Below are 21,399 nucleotides of genomic sequence, written 5' to 3'. Positions count from 1 at the left end.
TGCCTCTACCTGGCCACTTAGTCCTGGCCTTTCCTCTCCTCCCCACTTAATACCTGTTCCTGCCTCTTCACCCTCTTCACCAACCCTTCCTGTCCATCTTGTTTGTAAATGCTCCCCACTAAGAGAGTACTTTTTTAGGCCAGTTCCTCACCTGTCAAGAGGTTTGTCTCTGACAGGAAGGAAACAGTTCTGTAGCTCCTGATTATCTTCCTCCTCTCGCTTCCTCAGCCCACTACAATCTGCCTTCTGCCTGCCTCCAGCTCTCTACAAAATTCTCTCCAAGGCCTGCACTTGTGGATTGGTGGCCAATTCCCTTGTGACTTGATTTTTAGCTTTGATTTTAATGTGAAACATTAATTTGGCTTGAGACACCCTGTGCCTTTAGCTCTTGCAGTATTGCCCTGGCCAGCCTTGTCTCTCTCCCTTTCTGTCTTGTTCCTCCTTGCTCTTGCTTTCAAGCTCATTTTCTTTAGCTTCCTCCTCTAAATGTTGGTGCTCCCTCGGGATTCCTTCCACAAGCCTCTGCTCTTTCACACTCCCATCTCTTTGTTCTGGTTCTTTTATTCTCACAGCCCTAATCACCACCAAGCTATCTGATGAATCCAAAGCTAGAATTTTACCTCTGAGCTCTGAACCTATTGATGCAACTGCACCCTGGACATTTCACTCAGGTATCTATGGATACCTGATCTGAAGCTCTAGCAATCTGCCATCTACTCCTTCTTCCTCCTCCTCCTTTTCCAGCATTTCCTGTTGCTATTCCTGTTCTGCCATCTATCTAGTGGCCCAAGGCAGAAACTTGAATCAGATTCTTTTGGGGGTATATTAAGAGTTTATTGTAGATCGTAAGCACTAAGATTCAAAGAAAGGTGCTTGCAAAGAAAGTAAGACACACTTAAGAAAGTAGGTAAGTCTGAGCAGGAAGAGCTGCCAAGAATCAGCCTTGATTTCCCCCACCCAAGTCCTGAGAATTCTTCAGCCCTACTGTTGCTCCAGATCACTCCATTTACTACCAGCCTTTAACATGAAGAGCCTTCCATTTTATACTTGAATTGCTGGAACTTTCCCTTCCTAAAATAGCCAAGTGGACTTTCTCATGTTTTGACTGATGGATAAATACATGTCCACTTTTTAAATGTGGCACCCAAAGCCTGTCTTCTTTTTCCAGACTCAGGAACCTCCCCTCTCACTCCTCCATGGGTCACATGATGTCCCCAGGCCTGTTCAAGTATGACCACATCCCCAGGAACACCAATCTTCACTTGTGTCTTTCTTCTGTCTTTGGAGCACTGGCCTTCACCATGCTGACTCCTAGTATTTAAAAAATAAGTGCAGGTCGGGCAGTTGTCTTAACCTGGGCCTCCCCCCATTACACCCTAAGTTCCTTTAGGACAGGCATGGTGGCTCTGGGCTCTAGATGGTGAGCAGCTAGCATCATGTCTATTCACACTGGTCACTTAGGTGCTAGGTAAAATCTCAGCAAGTGTTTGGTGAAGTGGGAAATCAGTGTGGTCTGTCTCAGAGCCAGGGCCAGGCAGGGCAAGACAGTGGGAGGGAGGGAGGGAGGCCTTAAATGAAAAGACAGGAGACACAGCTTCTGCCTCTAACTAGGTGTGTAATCTTCAGAGACTCACTCTCCTCCATGAGCCACAGTTTCCTCATCTGTAAGAGAGAGACAGAGACAGAGACAGAGACAGAGACAGAGACAGAGACAGAAAAAGTTAGGTCCTATGGCTCCTCCAGTAGCTCTGGAATATTGCTGTTGCATACCAAGCCAGATGTCCTGCCCTGCCCCACCCCACCCCTTTGTGCTTCTCACTTTACATTTCTCTGTCAGAATTAGGGAAGAGAGGGGCCTATTTTCTTGACCAGGGGTTGCCCCAGAGGCAGTGGAATTGACTTGATCCTATCTACAGTTTGCAGGAGACATATGAGGCAAAGAGAAATGAGTTCCTTGGGGAGCTCCAGAAGAAAGAAGAGGAGATGAGGCAGATGTTTGTCCAGAGAGTCAAAGAGAAAGAAGCGGAGCTCAAGGAGGCTGAAAAAGAGGTAAACGTAACTATGGCAAGGGAGGAGAGACTGACTGAGCATGGCAGGAGGGGCCTCAGCCTTGACAGACAGAACTACTAGAAGGGAGAGGGGCTTGTAAGCTTTGGGCAGGACTTGAGTGCAGTTTGGACAGACAGGGAATCTGATGACATCTGTGTCTTCTTGACCTTTATTTCCTAAGGATGGGGCATTTTTCTCATTCTATCCATTATTTAGAGCCATTGTCATCCAACATGGTAGCCACTAGCTGCAGTTGGGCATTTCTTTCCATTTGAATTAATTTATTTATTTAGGTTTTGAAGCAAGGTTTCTATATGTAGCCCAGGCTGGCCTCAAATTTTAGATACTCTTGCTTGAGCCCCATGAGTCTTAGGATTGCAAGCATGTATTACAGTGCCCCAAAATATTTTTTTATTAAGTGACAATAATAATTGCATATATTTATGAAGTATGATGTAACTTTAGTAAGTGTTTATAGTGTAGAATTATTAAATCAGACAAATAAATCAGTCAGTCACTTCATATGTTTATCTTTTTAGTTCTGTTGGAAACATTTACAATCTAAGCCTAGTCTACCCACCAGGCCTATAATCTCAATATGGAAGAGCAGAGAAGGAACCCACGTTCAAGGCTTCCCTGGGCAACTTAGTGAGATGCTGTCTCCAAATAAGAAAAGTTGTAAGGGGGCTAAGAATGTAGCCCAGTGGTAGAGCTCTTGTATAGCATACTTGAGGCCCTAGGTTCAAAATCTCTAGTACTGCTGGGAGTTGGGGCATTTAAAAAATCTACTCTTAGCCATTTTTAAATGCACCATAATATGTAAAGCTTAGCTCCTCTCATAGCTCATTTCAAATGTTCAGTCCTTGTGCAAGTGGTTCAATACAGCCCTAGCACTGACTATAGCACAGGTACGGAGCCTCTCCAGTATCACACAAAGTTCTCTTGGGCAATGGAGGCAGTGCAGTCACAGAAGGGTTGATTCTTTTCCCATTTCCTGGACATTTGGAGTTCTGTAGAGACAAATAATCATTTTCATGGTTGGCCTGCCCCATCCTACCTTCTCTGATAACTGTAGAAAAATGTAGTCCTGCACCATCTTAGATAAAATGATGAAATCTAAGATGATGACAGTGGGAGTATTTCTTGTTCACTTAGATTTCCTACTCTGTCCTCTTGATTATTTATTTATTTATTTATTTTGGTTTGGATGTATATTTATTTGATGTGGGGCTGGGGTGGAATGAACTCAGGCATTCCACATACTAGATAAGTGCCCTACCATTGGTTGTCACGCCTAACACCTTCATCTTGGTTTAGAGTGGGAAAAAAAAAAAAAAGAAATCACTGCAATTCTAGCTGGTTTTGAAACCAAGATCTGATGGTCCTTTCTAAGCATTGTGAGCTGGCCAGATGTCTCAGTGGGTAAAAGTGTATGCCAGTCAATCTTGACAAACTGAACTCAATTCCTGGAATTGACATAAAAGCTGGATACCAGTGGCACCCATCTGTAATCCTAGCACCGTGATGGTGAACTAGAAGGCCAAGACAATAGAATCACCTGGAAGTTCATAAGCAGCTAGTATAGGGCATGCTGTATGGCCGAGACAATATTGGCACAAGGTGGGAAGAGAGAACCAACTCCCCAAAGTTTTCCTCTGATTTCCATATGCATGCTATGACACATGGACACACCACCATCATCATCACCATCAATTTTCACCTTATTTTATGTGCATGGGTGGGTTTTTTTGCCTGATTGCATGTCTTTGTATCACTTGTGTACCTGGTGCCCAAGGAGGCCATAAGAGGGCATTGCATTGATCCTCTGGAACTGGAGTTCCAGATGATTGTAAACTGCCAAGTGGGTGCTGGAGATCCAAATCGAACCTTCTAGAAAAGCAGAAAGTGCTTTTAACCATTGAGCCACCCTCTAGCCCATAATAGTAATAAGTTCTTTAAGAAAGAATTAAACATATGCAGTTATTCCAAGGCTCCTATACCAGTTCACCTCCTGATGCCAGAGTAATTATCCTAAGGTTCAGTTTAAAAATATCAGCCAGTGTTTCCCTTCTGGGCCCTAGTTGCTTCTTTGGTCTTGTGATAAAGACCTACCTGAGAAAAGCAACTTAAAGACGTACTCTTTGGCTCACAATTCATTGTGGTAACAGAAGCATAATGTAGCTGGTCACTTTGTGGGAGGACAGAGCGGGGCAGAGACTGTTGATACTCAGATCATTTTCTCCCTTTAATTCAGTTCAAGACCCCAGCTCATTGAATAGTGCCACTGACTTTCAAACTGGGTCTTTCCACCTCAGTTAGCCCAATCTAGATACTCCTTTATAGACACATCAGAGGCTAGTTTCCATGGTGATTATAAATCACCCATCAAGTTGACAGTCAAAATTAGTCATCACTACCCTCAAAAACATAAACAGGGGATATAATTAATCCCCGAATCTGTTAACCTTTGATTTCCTTTGACTCTCCAAGGTTATCACCAAAGCTTGTGGCAAAGGTATTGGTTTTATTTCAGTTTTACTTTAAGAAGAAAAAAATGTTACCCACTACCTTTAGGAAGAGTGGTATGGGCATCTTAAAGAGAAATGAATAAAAGTTGAATGAAGTAAAGCTCGTTTAAAGCAACTGATGCTCCCCTTAAGTGATTAGGAGAAGCTGGTTTAGACAGCCAACTCATCCATTGCCATACCTTCCTAGGCACCAGTCCCAAATGCCCACACCACCTAGACAACTGACCTGTAGTCTGCACCGCAAATGCTACAGAGTGCAACATTTCCTCCTGAATCCCCAGGAGAAAGAAAAATTATGCTTGGCATATTTATTAAGGTTATTTTCTGCATTCTAGTAGTGTGACTGCCTGTGCTTCAGGCTCTCTGAGCCACTTGTCACAATGGCCTTCCTTGCCTCTGGTTAAGACTGAGGTCTCAGGTCTGTAGAGATGGCTTAGCAGTTAAGAGCACTTGTTGCTCTTGCAGATGACCAGGGTTTAGATCCCAGCTCCATGTATGGTGACTCACAACTTAATACATCCTTAACTCCAGTTCCAGGAGATTTGATGCCGTCTTGTGACCTCTGAGGGTACAAGGCACACAGGTGGTACAGAGAGAGAGAGAGAGAGAGAGAGAGAGAGAGAGAGAGAGAGAGAGAGAGGCAAAAACACATACAAGTAAAATAAATAAATCTTTTAAAAATTGTTTGGAAAGGCTGAGGTCTCAATACTCATCCAATTTTATGGACCCTTTCTTGTCTCTGTGTTCAAGGCAAATATTGCTGTGGCCAGCTTTGCTATGGCTCATGTTTTTATCATGATCCATGGGGAGATGCCTCAGTGAACATGAGTGCTTGCCCTGCAAGCATGATAGCTTGAGTTCAGATCTCCAACACCCACATAAAGAGCCAGGCATGGTTGCACGTGCCTGCAATCCCAGCCTTGAGGGGCAGATATAGGTGGACCCTAAGATATGCTTGTTCGGGAGATCTTTACATATGGACGATCCCATTATATAGTCCTCTAAAGACTGGGTTGACCTTAGACAAATGCCTTCATTTAGGAGACTTTTGGTTTTCTCATAAAATGAACATAATAGCGGAACCCACTTCAACAGTGTTGTAAGCTAAGGCATTGTATAATAACCTGTAATCTCAGCACTGAAATGGCAGAGACATAGCTGGGCTGGGGACTGCTTGCTGCTGCAGAAGGACTCTCTCTAACCTCCTTGTGGCCCTCTGCCAGCTGCATGAGAAATTTGACCGTCTGAAGAAACTGCACCAGGAAGAGAAGAAGAAGCTGGAGGATAAGAAGAAATGTCTGGATGAGGAAATGAACGCCTTCAAGCAGAGAAAGGCGGCAGCTGAGCTGCTCCAGTCTCAGGGCTCTCAGGCTGGGGGCTCACAGACTCTGAAAAGGGACAAAGAGAAGAAGAAGTAAGTAGCAGGCTGCTAGTGTATGTGTGTGTGTGTGTGTGTGTGTGTGTGTGTGTGTGTGTGTGTGTGTGCGCGCGCGCGCGCGCACGCACATGTGAGAGAGAGAGAGACAGAGACAGATGGAGAGAGAGAGAGAGAGAGAGAGAGAGAGAGATATCTTTCCTTTCCTACTCATCCCTACCCCCTCCATCCACTACATAGCACCTAGAGGCCGTGGGAATTGGCTGGCAGGTGTGAACTGCAGGCTTGCAGTTACACTCAGATAGCGTCCATTTGTCCCTGTAGCACCCAAGTTGGAGTTGCTAAGAGAAGGTGAGTAGTGGTCCCCAAAGTGTAGCTTTTCTGTTTGTCCCAGCTAGGGAAGCTCTGCCAATGCCTGGCAAATGGTAAGGGAAGGTGGACTAGGAAGTTGGAAACAAACCAGGAGAGATATGGAGGGATAGGAGAGGTAGAAGGAGAGCAACAAAGACGATGGGCAGATCAGCATCGCCCCCAGACTCTAGAATAGTGGTTCGCAACCCGAGGGCCGAGACCCCAAGCAATCTTTGCACACGGGTCACAGGTCAGATAGCCTGCGTACCCAATATTTACATTATGATTCATAACAGTAGCAAAATTATAGTTCTGAGTAAGCAACCAATGTTATGGTTGGGGGTCACCACAATGTGAGGAACTGTATTTAAGGGTTGAAGCAGTAAGAAGGTTGAAAAACACTGCTGTAGCTGTTCAATATCATGCAGCTTACAGGTCTGCTTGCTCCTCCCAAATCTGACTGGAGGAGCCTACAATCTAAACCTTACTCTGCCTCAGTTATCAAAAGATACAGCCTGTGGAAGGTAAATGCTACCACTGAAAGGCTGTACCTTGTGTCCCATCTCCCATTCCTTTTCTATACCTTTTCATGCTGGCTGCTTAGTTATGCCCAGCCTGGGGCACTAAGAACCTAGAGGGGAGTCTTCAGATGCCAGTATCCTCTTTGTAGCCCATTTTCAAGCTCGGGGAATGGTCCCGAGAGAATTTTATTTCTCTAAATGTTTGCTAAGTTGATAGTTCTGTCATATCCCCCAGACTCTGCTTGCATAAATTACCCACTCCTCATTTCAGAGCCAGAAAAGAGGAAAATGTTTCTGGCAAGAAAATATCCAGAGGTTTCCTTGTGCTCCGCGGTTGTTTGTGTAATAGGTTCAAGGGAACTCCAAGACAGAATGTTTAACAATAGCCTTTCTAAAGGATTCTTAAGGTCCCAGGATACCACATGGTCATGACCTTCTATTTTGGGCCACTACTCTGAGTCAGTCACTGGATGCTTCCCAGAAGAAAGAACAGTCTTTTTGCCCCTGTCCTGGGATTCTCACTTAGGAATCACACAATGAATACAAACTACTTACTAATTCAAAGCACTGAGTTTTGCCATCGTATTGTCCAGATTGACGACCTAATATGTAATTTGAACATTTTCACCAACTTGGCCCAGAGAATTTTTTTTCCCAGAAGAGAATCTTAAAACTTCATATTGCTGGGTGGTGGTGGCCAACATGGTCTATCTACAAAGTGAGTTCCACAACAGCCAGGACTGTTATACAGAGAAACTGTCTCAAAAACTAAAAACCAACCAACCAACCGAACAAACAAACAAAATCCTTACATATCAATGACTTGTTTTTGTTGTTGTTGTTTTGTTTTGGCGGGGGTTTTTTGGTTGGTTGGTTTGGGGGTTGGGGGTGGTTTGGTTTTGCTACTAAAGTTCAACTAGCCAGATGGAAAAACTCTTTGGATCCACCATCTACTAACTTATCAGTGATAATATATCAGTTAAACTAGCAGAAAATAATTCATACATTCCTTTTGGGAGTGATATGAGTGGAGCCCTGAGCTCTACACATGTTAAGCAAGAGCTCTACCACTTGGCACCCCTGGCCCTGGATTCCTCTTTAAAAGACCAGAAATATCTGGGGTTGGTGACAGTGTCCTTTTCCAGTTCCAAGATGGGAGAAAACCTTGCTGGAACGTGGCACCTTACACTAGCAGTCATAGCTGGCACAATAGCCTGTCCCCATCCATGCTCTGATGGACACAGGTCTGGGCACCTTATGCATCTCTAGAAGATGTCACTAAATTTATGCTCCCATAGTGCTTTTGCTGATGATGATTTGGGGAGGGCAGAGATTGTGGTAGAAATGTGTTTTACACAGACTGTGGTTGAATCTGACCAAGTTCCAGATTCAGTATTTCCTCGGGATACCCCTCAGGAGACTAAGAAAGAATACCACTGTTTCAGGGGTGTCTGCCAAGCCACCCTCACCTGTTCCCTTTTCCGTTTCTCCTAATCACCTTAGACTGCTAACATTTCATTATTGGTATTAATTCATAGTATTGGATTTCTCTTCATGCTCAGTCCCTCTTCATCAGTTCTTACTGTTTTACAGTTAACTCTGCTGTTTGCTGCATGCTGCATGACACCCAGGGTCCTGGTAAGCTTTATTAACTCTAAATAATACTAGCAGTGGCTTCTACAACATACCTCCCCAAACCCCACACTTGTAGCACCCATAGCTAACCATAAAAGAAATGGCTTCATCGGACCGGCTAATTTCCTCCTGAGACTTACAGTATGAAGATGTTATCTGGCTGTGGTTTTAAGTGGAATGCTTGCCTGCCTGTCTGATTGGAAGTGTGTGTGTGTGTGTGTGTGTGTGTGTGTGTGTGTGTGTGTGTGTGTGTGTGTGGTTTTGCGGCTAGAACAACTGTGTAGCATAGGTAGGCAGATCATGCGACCAACATGTAAGGTTTCAGTCCAGATTTTTTTTTTTCATGAAGAGTCATAATCATGACTTTCAAAATGAATTGTGATGAAGTAGGAAATTGCTGGGTTCACAGTACCTACTGGCAATGTCACAGTCAGTCTTGACTCACATCACACCCCAAATTTAGGAATGCGCCAGGAGAAATTGCTTCTATGTCTCCCTATAGCAAATTGGTCCTTATCTGAGGGGTTTAACTTCTCCAATTTCTTTTGATTATATGCCTTACCCTCCAAATATAAGCAAAGTAGAAAACAAGGAAGAGACCTCAGATACTACAGGAAAGTAATAAATTTGGTTCTGTGAGGGCTAGTGAGATGGATGGCTCAGCAGGCTTCAGTGGCGGCACCTTTCACAGAAATTCCTTTAAGCCTAGCAGCCTAGTTCAATCCCTAGAACCCAAATAATAGTGGAAGGAGAGAACCAACTCCAGAAGTTGCCCTCTAATCACACTACACCATGGCATGTGTGCCCACAAACAGTAATAAGAAGTTAATTTTTAAAAATTTAATTCTGGGTCTGGAGAAGTGGTTCAGGGTAGTTAAGGACACTTAACTGTTTTTCCAAACAAGCTAAGTTTTGTTCCTAGCACCCATATATTACGCAGCCCACAACTGCCAGTAACTTTAGCCTCAGGGTATCTGACAACTTCTTTTGGTCTTTGTGGAAACCTACACACACACACACACACACACACACACACACACACACACAAACCGTCTAAAATGTAATTCTGTAAGTAAGCACAAGCATCGTGGAAACCTCTGTTAAAGAGATAAAGCAGGAAATTCTTAGTAAAGATCCCTGAGGGCTAGTGCTTGTGTCTACAGAAGTAGATGGGATCGGTCCCTGCCATCACAGCTTTTACGGAGAGTGAAAGCAGTCATCATAGGATGGATGAATGCAGTGCTTTCACACCTTTTATCTGCTCTCCCAAAATCAGGCAGTGAAGGGAAATTGAATGTAAATGCTTTGAACAACAAACACCCTTAGACTGATTTCTTTTTAAAACTCTACCATGGAAACTTTCAAATGTGGCTAAGAGAAGAGATAATAGTACACAATTCAGCTCCATATTCCTGCAGCTGAGTCATCAAGGAATCATTGACATACAGCTAAGTCAGATTCTGCAATTACCTCAGACATGCTGGATTATTGTAAGGTGAAAACAGTATCAATTCATGTGTAATATACATAGTACATAGTTCTAAGAGATAATGATGCTCAAAAACAGTCACCATTGTCGCAGCTACAAAATCAACAATAATTTGCTAATACAAAATATCTAGTTGGTGTCGGATGTACTCATGAATTGCCTTAGTTTGTTTGTTTGTTTGTTTGTTTGTTTGGGTTGGGGACTAAAGCATTGAGATGATGCCCCCTCGGTAGGCCATACAGTGGTTTATATAGAGAGCCTGGTATTAGTCACAAAACCAAAGGCTACAACTGTTGCAGTAGAGACTTCAGGCAGCTGGCAAAGGCATCCTCCTTCCAAGCAAATCCTGGCAAGGAAGTCCATCCAAGCTTCTGAAACAGAAAGCCCAGGAAACGAAGCCAAACAAATGCATCCTAAAAGAACAATTAAATGATTTACTGCCTGGTTCTAAAGCAAACCCTGGAGCCCCTACTAGGGCACTGGCATCAAAGAGCAGCTTTCTATTTAGGAAGACTAAATCTCTGAAGTCTCTGCTCCCCACCATAGTCCAAGTGCCTAGCTATGGTCTGAGACATAACAGGAGCTCAGATCATGTGGAGTTTCTTTGTTCCACCATTTTTAATGAGAGCAAGACAGGTGTATTCTGGTGAATTCAATTTTGGCACATTCCGATTTTGTTGCACACTGATTGACACAATTTCATTCAGATTTTCTTGAGTATATCTTTATTAGTAGCCATCCCTAAAATGAACCCTGTAAATTATAATTAAAGCCATGCCTTATAAGTAAGAGATAAGTGATAAACAGCTGGAGCAGCCAATTTCAACCCCAAGTCCGTTAGCTTTTCTTGGCAAGCTTCTCTGTAGTAGATTGCAAAAGCAGTTCTGGATCAGTTGGTCTGAGAGAGCCTTAGCTGCCAAGATTCTGAAAGCCACAAAGGTTATGTGCCCTCCTTCCCAACCTTCACTTGGGGTAGTTGATCAGAAAAGCCATCTGGAATGCAGGCTGAGTGAGGCTTACTTACATATGGAGGAGAGTGGGTGTATTCATTGTGTAAAACTGATTGCATGTTCTCAGATATGCATGTTCTTCTAACTCCACCCCCACCAAATAGCTCTCATTTAATAGGATGGCTGTTGAGTCCATTTTTCTGAAAATAGCTGAGAGAATCAACTTAAGGAAGGAAAGTTTAGTTCTGTTCATGGTCACTTGGCCTCATTAATGTGGCAAAGGTCCTGCCAGAACATCCTGGTGGAGGTGTATACTGGAGCAGAGCTGTTCACTGCATGTCAAGCCAGAAATCAGGCTGGGGCAAGATTGCAGGGCTTGCTCTGGTGACCGTCTTCTTCCAATAGGCCCACCTTCCAGTAATGCCTTCATATGAATCCTTCTCAGGTTTCCTCTCTCAAAATCAGGGCCCTCAGATGCTAGTTACTTCCTCAAAACTCCTTAGTTGGCAAGGAAGACTTCAATGCATGAGTCTTTAGAGCACATATCATAGCTAAGCCATTTAAAAAAAAAAAAAAAACCTTCTTCAGGTCGTAAACAAGGATTTAGATACATAACCAAGAAGTTCTCTGAAACAAGACTCTCCCAAGTGATAGAAATGTCTTGAGTAGGTATCTCTTATCCTGGATGTAATGATACTACTTTCTTTACAACCACAGGCATGTCAGTCTCTTCATATGTGACATAAGGATCAATATGACTTGACTTTACTTATATCATAGGAAAGAAATCCCAGGAGACAGGTCAAAATGCTACATGAACACAAGCCAGTGATGGGTTTCTATAGTTCAGGTTTACTGGTCACTGGTTGAAACCCAACCCCATCACACACTTGACAAGCAGGTATTGGCTTAGGGGTAGAAGTTAGCCAGCTAAACTTGCTCTAAAGACTGCCAAAGTTGAAACCTCCACTTCTTTTCCTGTAGGTCAAGGGGGCAGTGAGCCTGCTGCTGTATTTGGTGGCCTAAGGTGACTAGAGACTTGGTATTCATAGACAAGGTTAGCTGGATGCGTGTGTGTGTGTGTGTGTGTGTGTGTGTGTGTGTGTGTGTGTGGTGTTGGCAGGTTGTTTGTCAAGAACAGATTTTTAAAACTGTGTAGGTTTTGATCTTTATTTTGCTTTTTAATACCACTACTATTTAATAGTATTTAATAATACTACTGCCATCCATGTTAGAAAGCATTTTCCCAGGAGCCAGTGCACAAGACTTTAAGACCATCTAACATAGCTATTCTACTATATCTATTAGTTATGACTTAATTTCCTTCTGACTTTTTTGGTACGTTCATCCGTCCATTCATTAACCCCCCTTCTCTTTTCATTTTCAGTTTGGGCTTCCTGTAGACGCGCCCTTTCCTGTGCAACAGAGCTGGGCTTCCCTCTCTTTATTTCCCCCCTTAACATGCTTAGAGGGCATACACCCCATGCCTTCCCTTTTTCTTCCTTCAAATGTTTATAGAAGCCTGAGAGTCAAATGATGATGTCTGGTTCCTGACCAAGAAGCCAGCAATCTCGTGGCTTGGAGATACATTCCATACCTCAGTCCCTCTCCTAGTACCCTCCACCATATGCTCTCTCACATCCTCAATCCATCTCTGCCAGACTCACACATGTTTACAGGTCACTGTTTGTCACTTTTGTGTACCAGCTTCCCCATTAGAATTCAACCGATACTTGTTTTCTTGAAGAATTTCCATCCACCAGTCAGGGGTCAGAACTGTCCCCTTATACTCCTGCATCCTAGTCACTGGGATTGTTCTCCCACTCCTCTAATGCCAAGAGCCATAGCCCCTTATAATAGGTTCTAAAAGAATTGCCAGCGATGCCTGTTTCTTCTCCCATCTTAGCCAAGCCCTTTCTTGATTTCCTTTATTCGGAGTCAGTTTACACAAGCTGTGTTAAAAGTCAGCCACACATTTATTCACACCAAGCCCTTCCTATACAAAACACAATTGCTGGAACAGATAGTGTATATTCCCCCTCTCTAATTCTAGGGACCCCCACAGATACAGAAGGGAAAATAAACTGGAATGTTATCACCAGCCTAGAGTCTTGATTCATAGGCTTCTAAAATTCTCCTTGGGGGTTTCAGCATGCCATTGGTCAATTCTTGCCATCCCAATGAAGTGGAATAGCAAGAATAATAATAATCCAAGTAGCTGATCAAAGAATCCAGGCGTGGGGTTGTCTAGTGTTCTAGTCTCCCTGATGAATGTAATGGTAGGGTGAACCTGCATTTGCACAAGTGACACTTGAAAGAGGGAAGAAAAGAGGCATTGTCACTTGAAAGGTCATTTACTTTGGTCTAAGGATTTGATATTTTTAAAAATATGGTAGTTTTAAGTTTTATAATGGGTCCCGCCTGATTGTGGCTTTTGGAAACCCTTTGAAGTACAGAGCCTTCCACCGTCAGGGCCAGGAGGCAGAGTATGGCTTTTGGCGTTTGGCTAGTGACAGAGCAACAGCTAGAGGCGACCTGGCAATGATCTGTGGCTAATATGGCGTCTCTCTGCCCTTCCTTTGCAGTAACCCATGGCTGTGTATTGAATAGTATGGCCCGCTACAGCTGGACTGGACTCCACTTAGCCTTTTAAGCGAAGGTTCTTATTTTAACTGACAACTTTTTTTAAAAAATATGGTGCCAGACAGCTGGGCCCTCCACCCCTGCTCTGGTACTTCAAGCATTTTGTTTTTGTTTTTGTTTTTGAGTTCTGCAACTTGCTTCTGCCTCCCAGTCCCACTGGCATGGACCCTGACTTCTTTTATCTTGTTATAAAGGTGGCTGTATGATCACTACCTCTAAAAAAATGCAATAAATAAATTTGCAGGCCTTCTGAACTGTTACAAAAGGGCAGGGGCCATTGTCTACAATCATAGTTAATAACTTGAACCTAAGACTAAGCCCAAAGCAGAACTTGTTAAAGCAAGCAAGACAATGTGCGCACTTTCTCTTTTCTTGTTGGCAAAGAGAGAAGGCGGTTTTGATCTGTACTGGCCAATGGCCAGAGGCAAGGACCAGGTGACAAAGTGAAAGCCTGAGCTAGTCCTTCAGAAAAACCAACTGGAAGTGGAGAATTGCAGGAAACCCTATGCCTAGAGGCGAAACAAAATGAAGCCAGCCACCTCGGGAACAGAAAGCCCTAAAGCAAAATCTCCAAGTATCTCAGATACACTCAGTAATCAGGAGAGCCAGGCTACTGAGTGAAGGCTGTCTGGGTCTCCTAGAGAAAGGCCCCTTATTTGTACCCATGGAGTTCTGTTTGTTTTTAAAAAAACAAGTTCTTACTATGTAGCCCTGGCTAGCCTTGAAATCACAAAACAGACCAGGCTGGCCTGAAATTCACAGAGATTTGCCTGCTGGTATTTTGCACTGGCATTAAAGGCAAACACCACCACACCCAGCTGCCTTAGGGGGGTTAATCCACCTTCCCAGACTGCCTGCCAGCCTGAAAGTACCACCTTCCTTAAAAAGTACTTGTATTTTTAAACGAGGCCTTTCATTTGCATCTGTATATACACTCCCTACTTGAGCCTGGAGGATTTCAGAATACTTCACAAGTATTTGAGCTACACAACCCTCTAAAAGCAAGCAAAAACTGTATATAAAGTGAGGAGCTTTTTGATCAGCATGGCTGATATACCCCACCCCATGCTATAGGAGGATAGTGACACGTAGAGAAACGAAGGGACTCATCCAAGGTCCCAGCGCTATTCCTTGGCAAGCAAAATTTCCAATTTCCTGTCTCTGGGTTCCTAATCCTTTTCACCAAGCAACCCAAGTATTTATGGTTTTTTCTGGAGACAAGATTTTTTTCTTTTTTTTTTATGTTCAGAGAAACCAGTGTTAGATGACTCTTGAGGGTTTTTATGTAGAAAAATAGGATAGGGTGGGTAGGCACAGGTGAAGAGAAAGCTCCAGGCCAGCTGCCATGATGCTGGATGATCAGTTAGCTGTAAGTCTGTAAGTCAAAACAGAAAATCAGATCCTGTAAGTCTGAACCAGGACCAGGCCAGTGTACATTTCACTGGTGCACTGTGTAATCAGGGAACTCAGGTAGATATAAAAAGCAATGGTACCTATTAAAAGATGATGCTAAATTTCATTGAGAAGTTCTCACTGTAAATGAGACAAACTTTTGTCTGTCTTCACTTGAAAGTCTTTAATTAGTACAATTGTTACTATTTTTTTAAAAAATTACTCTAAGTTCCCTGTTTACTTCTGGCAAAACAAAAAACACTCATTAGAGAAATGGTCTGTGCTTTTCCAGACTGGAATGGAATGGCTTCCTGAAACACACACACACACCCCATTTCTCTTAAGCCAAGAAGTCTGCTTTCTCCACCTGGTTTGGATTTTTTAAAAATCATTTGGCATTCACGTTTGGCTGTTAATATGTGCTTATTTTTAAATTAAAGCAAGATGCAATTAAACGTGTGTGTGGTGTTCTTCAAACCTTCTCTATAGATTTCCTGTGCTGATGGCCCATCGTGACCTGTTCCTGTCTTCTCAGCAGTTAATCTGTACTACCTTCCACTGTCCACCCCCCTTGCATGTCACTTTGAATGTCCTTTCTCCTTGGCTAATTTCGTGTTTTCTCTCTCTTTCTCTCTCTCTCCAGCTTTTTTTAACCTTGTCTTCAGCAGCTGTACTAAGTCTAAAGGAGAAGACTGCCATTATAGAAGAGTTAGTTAGGGCTCCATACTGTCTCAAGCAAGAAACCAACCAATCCCCCTCCCCTGCAACTGCGCACATATACACCACACTCAACAAGTGTACATGTGTCCCTGTGTCCAGGCAAGAAGCTCTCTTCTGACTTACATGGTGTTTCACATGGAATTGTCTTGTCCCAAACTCACAAGGCAGGAAAAGAATCATCAGAGCTGGAAATGGACCAAATGTAACCTCAGAGAGACAACAACAGGACCACTCACCCAGGTGTTGTTAAGTGACTGTGGCAGACCTCAGCTGTGGTGTGGAAGTGCTGTTCACCAGGTTTTGAGTGTTACGTTGTTTTTCTTAAAACGATTCTCTGGTTCAGTGGGTTGACTGTCTTCAGACACTATTAAGCTGATTTTGAATATGGAAGAGAAAGTTGAGTGGCATTTGCACCTTCAGCATTCACAGACTTTCTGCAGACCCCAGCAAGGTGGGGAGAAATGGAACAATTACCATTCAGCTGGAGAAAGACATGAGGGCGGGGGGAACTTAAGCTTAGTTGAGAACAAAGTTTCTCCACACAAACTTCCAAGGGGCTTTGCAGGTTTCGCAAGAGGTTTCTATTCAACTTGGTATCTTGAAGGAGAGCTTTGATGGCGGTACATCTGCCTTGAAATCATTGGCTTTCCTTACTCTCTGAATACCATGTGAATGTGCTCATTCCTATCTGTCCACACCACAGACACCAACATTCTGCTGTCTCGTCTCTTGAGAGAGCCTCTTTGCATGTTTTCCAGAATCTCCGTTTGTTTTTCCTTTCTTCTCTGTGGTTCTTTTTGCTCAAAGGTGTGATCAGTCACTGCTCCTCCGGGGCTTCCATTCTCCAGAAGATACATCCCGGAACCAGCACTGTTTAGCTCATTATCTTTCTAATGTCCATGTCAATTTTCAATAAAATTCAAAGAAATGCTCAGTGGCTCCATGATCTGCTCCCATCAGTTGGTGGCATGGGTCACGGCAATTTGCTTTAGGAATGGGTGGCCACCTCCCAAGTGGATAAATTGGGAGGCTCAGAGAGCTGCCAGGAGCCTACTAAGTCTTCCTCAGTGGACTGGCATGTCCCTTCCCCGTGCCTTTCTTCCTCCTGTCCCTGACATTCCCATGGGACTGGGTGGTATTAGCAGGAAGTCCTCAGCTTTCCCTTTAACTAGCACTGGTTGAACTAGTGTTCGACAGTAGAAGGAGGGTAAAGACAGAAAATGGCATTCCACAGAACAAAAACAAAAACAGCTCTTATTTACTCCTGTGCTGTGAACATTTTCCCAATTTCACTAGTTGAAAGGCATTCTGTAGATACCAAGCCTTGGGTCACTCAGGGATGCCTCCAATCCTCCCGGGCATTGCAATAGGTAAAAGGGAGAGTGGTCAGTTTTCAGAAATCTGCTTGTGAGTGAATTGGGGCTTGCTTCCCTCAGCTTCATTTGCCTGAAGACCAAATGATGAAGAAAGGAAACCTAGAAGCCTCTGCTTGGATACCAGAGCAAATAAAATTGACCAACCTCTACGCAGCTCACACACTAGGGGGCAGCAGAGTGAGACTATACTTACGACGTTGGTGAACACTGATACTGAGAAGGTGTTGGAAAACACAGGATCCATAATCTGTTGGAATAGCGGGAAAGTTGTGTTGTGTTAAGAAAACCACAGGCGGCCTGGTAATACAGTAAGTCGCCTACCGCCAAGCCCAACTATTTGAGTTCGATCCCCAGGACCCACATGGGGGAACGCGAGAACTGATTCCTTGCAAGTTGCTCTCTGACCTCCCAACACGTGCTCCAGCACTTCACCCCTACACGCACTTCATCTCAAGCCCCCAGCCCCCACACACACCAAAAAATAAATAAATAAATAAATAAATAAAAAGAAAGAAAAGAAAAAAGAAAAGAAAAAGAAAGAAAAAAAGAAAGTCAAATGCTGAGTTCAAAGCACTGGGGTTCTGTTTCCAGTGGTAAAAGCAATAAAATCTTAAACCAGGTGTCAAATTCCTATAATCTCAGCATCCAGAAAGCATCGGGAAGAGGATGTCTTCTCTAACCAAACACAGTAAGTCCAATACCAACCTGGGTTATACATCCAGATCCTGTCTCAGTAAACCCGGCGGGTTGGGGGTGGGGCTTCTTGAGAAAAGAATACCAGCAAATCCTTCACAGAGCTAACTGAAAACAACAAACAAAAAGTATGGGGCCATTAGGGTCAGCAAGCTGGCTCAGCAGGAAAAAGTACCTGCCGCCAAGCCTGGTGGCCTGGGTTTGATCCCTGGAACTCACGTGGTAGAAGCAGAGATGGACTCACGCAAGATGTCCTCTGAGTTTAAGTCAAGTGCGTCATGTGGGCACAAACTCGCTAAATAAATACTTTAAAAATCCGTGGGCCGGGCGGTGATGGTGCACGCCTTTAATCCCAGCACTCGGGAGGCAGAGGCAGGCGGATTTCTGAGTTCTAGGCCAGCCTGGTCTACAGAGTGAGTTCCAGGACAGCCAGGGCTACACAGAGAAACCCTGTCTCGAAAAACAAAACAAAATAAAAATAAAAATCCGTGGATAGAACTGAAGAGATGCTCTGTAGGTTAAACCCACTTGCTGTTCTTGCAGAGGATGGGGTTTCTAGCACACAGGCTTGGGGGGGGGGGTTTCACAACTGCCCCTGCACCTCCAGCTCCGTTGATTCTCTCTCCCTCTTCTGGCCTCTGAAGCTGCAGAATTCACAAGCACATACCCACACGCGGACAGATACACATATACATGATTTAAAATAAATCGTTTTTAAAACCCTGTGCATTTACTAAATGGGGTGCTTGGGTTTGGATACCTCCCACTGAGAACCATCTCCATTTTGCATTACTGCTTGCCTTCTTGGCATGGGCTTTAGAATGTCCTTGCCCTAATAGGGAAGGGATGTAGTTCAGTGGGTAGAATTCTTGCCAGGCACTTACAGCCTTGGGTTCAATCCTCTGCACAAAATAGAACCAGATGTGGTGGCACAGTCCTGTAATACAACACTGAGGAGATGGAGACAAAAGGATCAGGAGTTCAAGGGCAGCCTTGGCCACTGTGTAATGTTCTATACTAACTTACATTATGGGTAATAAGGACATTCTCTTCTATAACCATGTCTTAGGGTTTCTATTCCTGCACAAACATCATGACCAAGAAGCAAGTTGGGGAGGAAAGGGTTTATTCAGCTTACACTTCCACATTGCTGTTCATCACCAAGGAAGTCAGGACTGGAACTCAAGCAGGTGAGGAAGCAGGAGCTGATGCAGAGGCCACGAGTGATGTTCTTTACTGGCTTGCTTCCCCTGGCTTGCTCAGCCTGCTCTCTTATAGAACCAAGACTACCAGCCCAGGCATGGTCCCACCCACAAGGTGTCTTGATCACTAATTGAAAAAATGCCTTAGAGTTGAATCTCATGGAGGCATTTCCCCAACTGAAGCTCCTTTCTCTGTGATAACTCCAGCTGTGTCAAGTTGACACAAAACTAGCCAGTACAAACCACAATTGTCAACTTTGGTAACTGACTCATCTCATTATTAAACCACTTTCATCTACCGAATAATTTTCTTTACATAATTTCCCTTAAATGTAGGATTTAGTCTAAAGTCATACATTTTGCCTTGTCTTCTAAATCTTTAATTGGGAACAGAATTTCTTTTCTTTTTATGACATATTTTTTCTAATATTTTATTTTAAAATTGTGTGTGTGTGTGTGTGTGTGTGTGTGTGTGTGTGTGTGTATACAGTGCCCATGGAGGTCAGAAGAGGGTGTTTGAGCCCTTGGAACTGGAGTTAGAGTAGGCTTAAGTGTGCTTGGAATTGAACTCTGATTCTCTCAGAGAATGGTATGCGTTACTTAACCTCTGTGCCATCTTTCCACCCCCAACACTGATCTTTTTAAGGTCCTGCTTTTTGTTTTTGATTTAGGATCCAAGATGTGGGCTGTCAAGATAGCTCATCCATCAGAACTGCTTGTACATAGTCCTAACAACCTGAGTTCGAGTCTCAGATCTTACAAGGTAGCAAGGAGCAAACCAAGTCAGAGTGCTCTTCTGACTCTCATAAATGCACCATGGCACACACACACACACACACACACACACACACACACGCGCGCGCGCGTGCGCGCACAATAACTCAGCAATTCATTTCATTTTGGGTCAAGGCGCTACTTCATTCCTCCACTACATAATTGCTAGGCTTGTTCATTTCCTCTTCCATCAACAAACTTGCTACTAAAACCCTATGTGGAGAAACTAGAAGTCCCCAAATACACCTTGCTCCTTGTCAAAACCCTCCCAGATTTAGCATCTGCTGATAGCTTTTGCCTGAATGGATCTGACAAAACAACTTTCAATTTCAGCTCTCCGTTCACTGCTGCTAGGAAGTGCACAGTGACTGCACAAGAAGCACAAGGCTTTTCTTCCATCTCCTTTATCTACCTAGCATCACTGAGGATTTATGACTTTATATAATAAATGTCAGGGACAGTTAATTTGGGATTTAATTATTTTATTAACTTTCAAACTTAGCATACGGAGTAATGGGCTTCATTACGACATTTTCATGAATCCAAGTCATTACACTTTGTTATCATATATATACATATATATATATATACATATACATGCATACATATATGTAAAACTTCTTTTTTTAAAAAAGATTTATTTATTTATTTTATGTATGTGAGTACACTGCACCTGTTCTCAGACACACCAGAAGAGGGCATCATATCCCATTATAGATGGCTGTGAGCCACCATGTGGATGCTGGGGATTGAAATCAGGACCTCTGGAAGAGCAGTCAGTGCTTTTAACCACCGAGCCATCTCTCCAGCCCCTCTACTTTGTTCTTATTTGTCCCCCACCCGTAACCATCTTTCACACACACACACACACACACACACACACACACACACATTTTTCTCCTGTTGGTTCTTTTCCTCCTCAAGTCCTCTTCCTTCGCCTTTCAAGTCATACTTACTCCATTTCCTGTTCTTTTTCTTCCTTCCTTTGCCCCTCCCTTGAGAATTTCCCCCCTCCCTTCTCATATTCCTCTTTGGATTTTCAAAACACACACACACACACACACACACACACACACACCAATGTTTTCTACTTCATTACTGCTCCTAATGACTTTGGTGCTCAGGTTAGCCAGCTTTAGCCTAATTGTAGGTTCAAGATTATTGCTTTGGATCCATTAGTAAACATTCCTCAAGTGCCTCTGTGGTAAGGAATACTGTGGTCAAGAACCCTGTGGGGTGAAAGGCGAAGTATAATTATCTAGGAGAACAAAGTGGACTGATGGGAGAGGAGGGAGGACAAAGGCAAAGGAGAGGGATGTTCACTGCACACTATATACTCATGGGAATCTAAAAACTAATACATACAGTTTTTTCAAAAAAATAAAAGAAAATTGTGTGAGACTGAGTCAGCAGGATTGCTGCAGGTTTGAAGACAGCCTAGGCTACAGAGTAAGACTCTGACTCAAGAAAAAAACAAAACAAAAGCCCCTTACAGGATTTATATGCAGATTATGGCTGATTGCCAGAGAGACACTTTCTTCAGGGCTGTAGCCGATGGCAAGATGTCTGTGCTCCCATAAACAAAAGTTGACCCACGCTACTGTAAACTACCCTAACTTAACTCATTGCATTACCAAAAAATAAAATTAAATTAATTTTTTAAAAAAATCTATGAAAGTTGAAAGCAGGTTAGTTAGGAAG

General features: G+C 43.4%; 1 protein-coding gene and 1 long non-coding RNA gene across 12 annotated transcripts in view; one reads left to right on the top strand and one right to left on the bottom strand.

The window, feature by feature from the left end:
• Nucleotides 1-17,559, top strand: part of Septin6 (septin 6) — a 78,765-nt gene extending 61,206 nt beyond the window's left edge. For 3 of the 11 annotated variants that reach the window (NM_001177323.2, NM_001359141.1, NM_019942.5), the window contains exons 8-10: nucleotides 1,917-2,049; nucleotides 5,801-5,991; nucleotides 15,577-17,559. In NM_001177323.2, coding sequence (NP_001170794.1) covers nucleotides 1,917-2,049; nucleotides 5,801-5,991; nucleotides 15,577-15,586 — 334 coding nt within the window. In that variant the 3' untranslated portion in view covers nucleotides 15,587-17,559. Of the gene's footprint in view, nucleotides 1-1,916; nucleotides 2,050-5,800; nucleotides 5,992-8,417; nucleotides 8,463-12,285; nucleotides 15,389-15,576 lie in introns of those variants that run through there. The other 8 variants (NM_001359142.1, NM_001359140.1, XM_030251429.1 and 5 more) reach the window with 5 other exon arrangements.
• On the bottom strand, nucleotides 16,846-17,997 carry Gm15008 (predicted gene 15008). Its single transcript, NR_045917.1, has 4 exons — nucleotides 17,942-17,997; nucleotides 17,735-17,830; nucleotides 17,223-17,276; nucleotides 16,846-17,099 (listed from the first exon to the last, which is right to left on the bottom strand). It is a non-coding gene; the product is annotated as a predicted gene 15008 (long non-coding RNA).
• Nucleotides 17,998-21,399: the final 3,402 nt, after the last annotated feature.

The sequence above is a fragment of the Mus musculus genome, chromosome X (assembly GCF_000001635.26).
Source record: "Mus musculus strain C57BL/6J chromosome X, GRCm38.p6 C57BL/6J".
NCBI classification, from domain to species: Eukaryota; Metazoa; Chordata; class Mammalia; order Rodentia; family Muridae; genus Mus; species Mus musculus.
Note: the sequence above shows the minus strand (reverse complement) of the source record. Positions and strands in the feature narration are given on the sequence as shown.